This window comes from Botrytis deweyae (assembly GCF_014898535.1).
Source record: "Botrytis deweyae strain B1 chromosome Unknown BDEW_068, whole genome shotgun sequence".
Taxonomy (NCBI): Eukaryota; Fungi; Ascomycota; class Leotiomycetes; order Helotiales; family Sclerotiniaceae; genus Botrytis; species Botrytis deweyae.
Genome location: NW_024066275.1, coordinates 40,113 through 48,719, shown reverse-complemented (window position 1 = coordinate 48,719; position 8,607 = coordinate 40,113). Strand labels below are relative to the sequence as shown.

Sequence of the window (8,607 nt, the reverse complement as noted above, 5' to 3'; positions counted from 1 at the left end):
CGGCCGGCGCGTTCAGGGACTACAGCAGTTCTGAGGAAGTCCTCACTGCCAGACCACTGCCGTGCAGCAAGTATCAGAATATGAATTGAGCGGATGGGTGTTGGACGATCCAGTCTTTCCAGAGATGTCTGCAGATGGACCTACCGAAAGACCAAGATCGAGACCGCGTGGGACACCAGAATTCATGGGAACGAGAAGCCACTGTAAGCCGTGAACGAATTTTGGAGTTTGAGGTGAGCTGAAAGAAAGATCGTTATTTGCATTATAATCGAAATCACATGTAATTTGCTATCCCTAGGGGGGTACAACGATGTCTCAGGTGATTGCAAGCGAGGTTGACATAAAACCACCTCATCTTGCTTCAACCTGAACCTTCTCTCCTTCTTTGAGGCCTCCTTTCTCGTGCTGTCACAGCTATATAGAATAAGAACCCGAGAAAACATTGTCCATGATAAAGGACAGATCCAAGTTTGTATAATCGCTGAAGTGGCTAGTGATGTCCGACTCGAGAGCAAAATTACTCATATCATTTTCTCCACCTGTTGACAAGTTGGGATAGTAGTTTGTGGGTGGAATTCCGGATATATCCGATAGGGAAACCGGTTGCTGCTCCGAATTCATGGGCATCCGTCTGTCTGGCAATAGTTGTACACTAGTGCACGGCACACTTCGACGCGTGACGTGTTCTGCAATCCATGAATCAGGCTGATGTTGTCCAAAACATAAACCATATTCGCTTTCGTTCGGTCGAATCACCGTTTTGCTAGCGGTGGGCACATCGTTTGAGCTCAGCTGATCTGGGATAACATTTCCTACCCAGTGTCCCTCTGGCTCACCACGGCTTTCGTGCATGGTTCTTGATCGAGGGTTTAGAGGAATAGATGTTCTATCCTGGTATTCACAGTGGCTTGTAGTAGTAGCGGGCCCTCCTGCTAGCTCAGCTGTATTGTCTGGACTGTTTGTGGAATTCTCCTGAATAGAAAATCTCTGGCTGTGGTGCCCATCATGGGAAGATATGGGATTATTTGATGAACAAGCTACAGCATTGCGGAGACGATTTGCGAGCGTGACAAGATTGTCTCGAGGTGTGATTGACATGTTCCAACGAAGGACGAACTGGTTGTGCACCATATTTAAAATTTCGTAGTTTGAGGCAACAAGTTCCTTCTCCGAGGGTTCAGAGGCCATCTCGAGGTGAACTAGCTGAACAGCAGCTGCGAGCCACACGGTACTCGATAAGAACGGGTTAACGTAGCAATGCCGCATATCACTACTGCTATTGATTATACGAAGAACTGAGTCCGAAGCCGCTAAGTAATGCCGAACAGAGGGATCGAGCAGTCTCGATTGGAGAATTGACTTCATAGAAGGGTGCGGGAAACATTTACCCCTCAAATCCTCATAGCGTTGGAAATTGTGAGGCTCACGCGTGCCTTGGGAATCTGGTTGAAACACCTGATACTTATGAATCATAAGTTTGGTCAACCCCGCCATTAGATAAATTCCAAATATAGAGCTATGTCGATGACGCAACTCCGATGATTTTCCAGTCCTCATGTTGCGCGCGCGCTCGCCAAAATCCAAGAACTGTCCCTCATACCGGAGAGATGTAGGTAGGACGGTCATACAGTACTGTAATGAGTTCTCCAGAGTTCGAAGCTTCGTCATGATCTCTTGCGGGCTGTCAATACTGTTTGATTCCCATGTGTACCGCTCCGCGTTTGAGGTGTCAGAACCTGATGCAGTGGCAAGCCGGCTGATATACAATCTGTCGCCCGGACCGGGACTCGCGAGAGCTTGCGCCTCTTTGGCCAAAGAATTGATGACGATGAACCATGCTTTCTCCAACTTACTGCCAGTTTCTGCCAGGTCTTTGCACCTGGAAATAAAGCCAGTTCCGAGAAAACAGCTGGGTTTTGAACGCCCTTGGGACCATGACTCATCGTCAACGGGAAGTAGAACCTTATGCTGCTTCCAGTCTATACCGGCCGGGCATCGGCGGAGGACGCTCGCGTAAGTATCCATCTCCCAAATTGCCCACCATGCGCGTCGCTTTTCTTCTTTGATAACCCACGGCTCCTCTTCATGACTACTCCTATCGCCCATGCTGCTGGCATCCACAAGGTGCAGGTTCATCTCATAGGCAAGTCGTATACATAATCCGAGAGATCTCCATGCTCTTCCCCGTACATTCTTACAGAGTAGGTGGTGCGTACAGAAAATCAATGCTTGAAGTATGCATAGTGGAGGAGGCTTGTTGCCACACTCGTCAATAGCTTGATTGGTAAAAGCAATTGCCATTTCTATCAAAGGCAACTCAGAAAGCTGGCTGCTATATTGCTGGAACTCTAAATCGTGGTTTAAGGAAGAGATGGTGTATTTGCTAGCAAAAGCAAGCATGGTGGTAGTCAATGTGTTGATCTGGGTATTAATTGTTACTGCTTGCAATTGCGCTAACGAAAACGGCTCCCTAAACAGACGGAATGATATGTAATTATCCACAAATGATTTCAGTCTGTTAACCTATTGTCAATCTCTGGGATTGATGCTTGTAACTGCAATGACACGCTTTAGGGGTATCTTCAACAAAGACTCACAATTTTTTTATAAGGCTAGGGGCAACCCCCAAAATATACGATACAGATGTAAGGACCGGCTCCTTATAAATCTCGGATGCTGTAGGTGAGATATAATCTCCTTTGTCTGCTGGTGGCCAAGAGTTATGAGATGGATGGATAATAAAAGAAATTGACAGCATATCTGCAGGTCGCAAAATTGACTTCGGATTGAAACCATAATTGGCACCTTTACAGTCAGTGTGATCCTCAGATTCTGAGTAGTTAGGAAATAACTCGGAAATCTTCCTGCGCTTTTCAGGACGATGATTAGTGGTGTGGCGCTTTTTCTATAATGTTCCCAACTTTGGCCTAGGTTTCTGGACGTGTTGAGGATAGATACATCGCTGCTGCAGGTTTTTGTATGGCTGGCACCTTGGCAGTTCTCTGTTATATTTGACCTTATGCTTACAGTACAATTTGTAGGCTACTTTGGCCAGCATTTCGTCCTCAGAATTTGTATGCAGTGATGTAGCTATATCCGCGGTTACTCGAGAATGGGATTGGACCAGGAAGCTGCGTCCACTGTAAGTCCATTATTGTCAAACAAATTTCAAGCTGACAGTAATGTAAAGGTATTTTGTTCATGTGGAAGGGGCAGAGAAAGCGGCAAAAAGATTCGGTGGTCAGCGACGTGGTGGTCTGGTCAGCAGCCGTTCCGAGCTAAAGCCGATTCTTTTAGCGCCATCAAGCAAGCTTCTCTCACCTCCCGGGCCGCATCCACAACTTCCCCCACTACAACTTTCCCACCCAGTAGTGCAAGGGAGCGTTTCTATCCCTTAAGGTGCTAGCTATGGCCGGGTTTGCTTATAATGCTTTATCAGTTAATCAAAGTATTGTAATCTGAGAGTTTTGAAATCGCAAATTGCATTTATTTCGATAATGAAATATAATAGAATATAAAAACTCTATGAAATTATTTTTAAAATAAAATAGATAAATTTATAGTTCAGCTCTTAATTATTATTATATTAATAAATATTATTTTTAAATTCTAATTGAATAGTTTTTATATTTGATATAATTTATAAAGTTATTGATGTTCTTACTTGTATACGGGCCACATTTCCTGGCTGTGGTTGGTACCCTCGCAACTGATAGAAAAAACCGAATATAAAAATTACTCAGATTATACTCTTCATTTTAATGAATTTTTTTCAAAATATAAAAACATTAATTATTAATATAATATAATAATTTCAAATATTAATATATATAAATATATTTGATAAAGAATTATATATGATTTTTATTTAAATAGGATATATTATCTTTAAGATATTATAATTCTCATTTTGTGAATTATATATAAATAAATTAATAAAATTGAATTTATTTTTGAATATAAATATTAATATTATTAATATTGATAGTCTGTTATTTATTCTTTATGATTTAAAATGGCTTATAATCTCTTTAATATGTTTTCTATTTATTTATTAATAATCTCTTGAGAGAGATTATTCTATATCTTCTGAATTGATTACTTTATAGTATTATTATCCTAATAAGATTACTTTCATAGATTAACTTCAAGAGATTATTAGTAATTTTTTATTGAAATTAAATTGATAGAATATAAATAATTCTTATCGTATTCCAGCTTATAGTTCTTTTTCTATTATTTTATTTTATTTATTATATTATTCTTATTTTATTAGTTTTTTGAATCTTAGTTAAAAATCATCTTTTCTTTTGATTTATAACTTTATTATAGAATTAAGGATTCAATCTATATAATAATTATAAATGATTTTATTATTCTAATCCTTTAAATTATAAAAGATTAAAATACTTTTAAAATTGAATTTAATTGCCCTCCAATAATACTATTTATCAAAATCTTTCTTTTAAGTCTTTTTATTTTTTATTTGAACATAATCAAAATAAATATATTACTTTGGAAATTATGTAATATAAATTTGTCCTTAAGAACCGGATTTAGAATATACTTTATTAGAAAATCGAATTCTATACTAATCTATAGAATAGAAATATTATTCTAACTATTTATTCAAATAGTCTATTTGTAATTCTATATACATTATATACATATAAATTTTAATATAGACAGATTATTTATAATACTTTTTATTCTATATATATCTTTACATTAAATATTTTAATATATTCTCTATACCTGTCTTATAAATAAGCTATTATTATAAAAGAGAATGTTTATTCCAGTCTATATTTTCAATAAGGCTTTTTATTATAATAAAATATCTGAAAATAATAATAAAAGTACTTTTATATGTATTAACTTTTTGAAAATAATATCTCTTAGTTTTATTAATAAACTTTTAAAAATCTCAAATACTTAGGTTTTCTTTATATTTAATCTTTTGAATATATGAGTTTTGAATATTCTGTTTAAAAATATTTTCTTTTTTTATTATTATATAATTATTCATAAAACTATTTCATATAGAGTTAAATAATATATCTCTTTTTTTGAAATTAATAGATTGATTAATTCTATTAAAAGATATATATAATTACTTTTTTAAAAGAATTTATAGTATTATTATAGAATTATTTAAAAAAAAGTATTATTTTAATGATTTTAGTATTTAGTTTTTTCTATTGATCGTAAGACATCTTAGGGGATAGAGTCTTTTTTTAAATAAATAGTAATAAAAATCGAGTTTTTAGTACAGATCGGAACTTTTTAGTATGTAACTAGATATTTTCATTTTAAATCGTATAATCGTATAATCGTATAATCGTATAATCGTATAATCGTATAATCGTATAATCGTATAATCGTATAATCGTATAATCGTATGTCACGGAATTCACCGTATAGTGTAACCTTACAAGTACTAATTCTGATACTCCCTCGGAGTACTTGCTCCTATAATTACTAACACTATTTCCTTCCTTTCATTTGTATACTCTATATACCTAATTAAGCGAGTACCTTATCTAATTAGGATATATAAAGCAAATATGATTATTAGAATTATATCTTAAGTCAATCTAGTTTATTATCACTCTATATATCTATTTCCAAATCAAAATGATTATTAGATATAGCTATTACTTTTATAATAGTTATAAATCCGGTTGGCACTTATATTGTATCCTTATTATATATATATATCTTTTAATTACTCTAATTCATATACACTCTCTTCTATACCTCTTTATAACTTTACTATATCAAAATCCAATTCCTCAAAAATCATTCAATTTATTATCTATAAATATTAATCAAAATAGTTTTTAAATCTACAATATCTTTATATATCGAAAGGTATCTAAAAGAATATTAAACTATCTGATTCCAAATCTACTCTAATCACTCCAATTAGTTCTAAAAAATCCTTAAAAAATAAAAAAACTTTTTACTAATTGATTTATATTTATAATAAAGACTGGTTTACTAAGGATCTATCTAAATTCATTACAATCATTAATCTTATAAGAAAATATAATTTGAATAATTAAATAAAATATCTTTCTAATCTTAATATTTACAAATAATTTCAATAAAAGAATTTAGAAAGAAATATTAAAATAACTCCATTACTATCCTCTAAAGAGTTAATACTTAAGTCTGTAAGATTTAAAACAATTATTTTCTAAAATATCTCAATTGAGCATTTTATATTTCAAAAAGAATACCAATATTAGAGAAATAAGTATAATATTATGTATAAATCATATCAAAACATTTATAAATAAATTATAGAAACAATAAATACATTTCATTTTATAAAATTTATTTTTGAAAACAATAATGCTAAAGTCTTATTATTTAAGATAATTATTCAAAAACTATAGGATAAGCTTGTATCTATTATAACAATTATAAAATTTATTATTATTCAAAAATATCGAAATATTTTTTAATAGATAATTATAAATTGAATCGATTTAATTAAATAGTATAATAAATAGATTAAAGCTTATATAACTACAAAATTGTATTATATCGAAATGGAAGATAACTTAGTAATTATTAATTTTTTATAAATTATGGGAGTATGTATATTCTCCATTTAAATGAGTATTATATTTATTTAGATTAAAATCAACAATTAACTCAGAATTCCTAATTATTTTTTAAAACAATTCGGGAATATTTTTAATAACTTAATTTATCAGAATTTTTTAGTTTTTAAAAGCAAGAATACATTTTTGATTATCAATTTTAAATTCAAGTAGAATCCTGATAATCCGTAAGGAAAGCAAAACAATATTCGGAAAAAAGGTTTTAAAAGGATAAGTGATTGATATGAATATCCTTACAAATCAGAATCTAATTGGAAAAATGAAAAAGTAGATAGAAATTATTATTTCAAAATATATTAAACAATGGAGTTCATATTTATCAGAAAATATGATTTTCAGAATCTGATTTTATTAATAAAAAAGAAATATAATAATATACAAAAAAGAATTAAGGATAATTGATGGTTGAATATGCGTAAAACCTAAAAATAGAAAGAATAGATTAATTTAAAAAGTAATGATTTTCAATTTTATAATTCACAAAACCTTAAATCAAGAATAATTGTTTACTTTATTTAAGATTCTATTAATTATAGAATTTATATTATTATTTCTGATTTACTTTATTAATTCTCTAATAGTATTATATTAGATAGCGGTAGTGTAATACATTTTATTAATAATATTAATCTTTTTAATAGATATAAATATATGCCTTTACTAATATTAGATTATATTAAAACAAAAATATCAAAATTACAGATTATTAAATAAAACATTTATATAATCAAGAATATTCTCTAAAGATTTTAGGATTTAAAAGGTAATCTAATTCTTTCTAATATTATATATATTTCTAAATTTTATATTAATATTGTTTTGGAAATAAAGCTTTTAAATATTGGAATATAGTTTTTAGAAATAGATTTTATATTACAAAAAAGCAATCTTGAGAATAGTTATATTATTATTCATTATATTTATAAAGATAATCTCTTATTCTTAGAATACAAATTATTTTCCTTTTATTTAATTAATCTGAGTGTAATATTTGTAAATCCAAATCTTTTGATATATCTTATATTCAATTCTAATATCAAAAAATTATTTTGTTAATTAAAAGATCTATTTAAATCTCGAAAGGATTTTGTATAATTCTGATATAAATAATTAGAATATTTGGATAAAGAAGCTTTTGAATATCTTATTTTCTTAATAAAGAATATAAAAATCAAAAGATTCTTTAAGATTAAATATATTGATTACTTATATATATATATAAAGTAAATTATATTATAAGTTTTTAATAAATCTCAATCATTACATCCCTTCTATAAAATATAATAGGATTTATTTGATTTCTTATATATATATATAGAAACATTCTAATTCTTAATTATCAAAAATATATTTAATAAAAAGATCTTTAGTTTTTTATTATATTAAAAGATTTATTTTGAAGTATTCAATACAATCTAGAACTTTCTTGCTTAAATACTCAGAAAGTATAGTTTTTCAGTAATTTATATTAAGTAGAACAATAACATTTTAATTATTGATATTATAAAAAATATTGTATTCGAAAATTGAATTAAAATCGAAGATATAGAATTTGAGTTATCCTTATTAAATATATATAAATTAAATGATAGATTGGAATAAACAGAATAAGAAATAATTATTAAATAGATCAAAATATAGATTTCTGTAGGTATATCTAATCTTTTATAAATTAAAGCAATACAAACTGCTATCTACCTATATAACATTAATCCTTTTAAAGCTTAATTATTCAAATCCTTAAATAAAGTATTGAATACTTGATTTTAGAAATACTTATAAATATCTATTTTAACAATTGCAAATCATTTAACTATTAATCTCTATTCAAATTGAAATAGAATATATTGATATGAGTATAGGATATACCCTTTGAATAAAAAAGAGAATTAGATATAAATAAAAGAATTTATAAAACTAATTTTAGAGTAAATATTAAATATCTTATTAAATATATACCAAATTCCCCAAT

The 8,607-nt window shown here is 29.3% G+C and overlaps 1 protein-coding gene across 1 annotated transcript; it reads right to left on the bottom strand.

The window, feature by feature from the left end:
* Nucleotides 1-414: 414 nt before the first annotated feature.
* On the bottom strand, nucleotides 415-2,400 carry EAE98_012452 (uncharacterized protein; the record flags this gene model as incomplete). The annotated part of the gene is made up of 1 exon (XM_038960077.1): nucleotides 415-2,400. One exon carries the CDS (start codon nucleotides 2,398-2,400, stop codon nucleotides 415-417), a length of 1,986 nt encoding a protein of 661 aa, XP_038803565.1.
* Nucleotides 2,401-8,607: the final 6,207 nt, after the last annotated feature.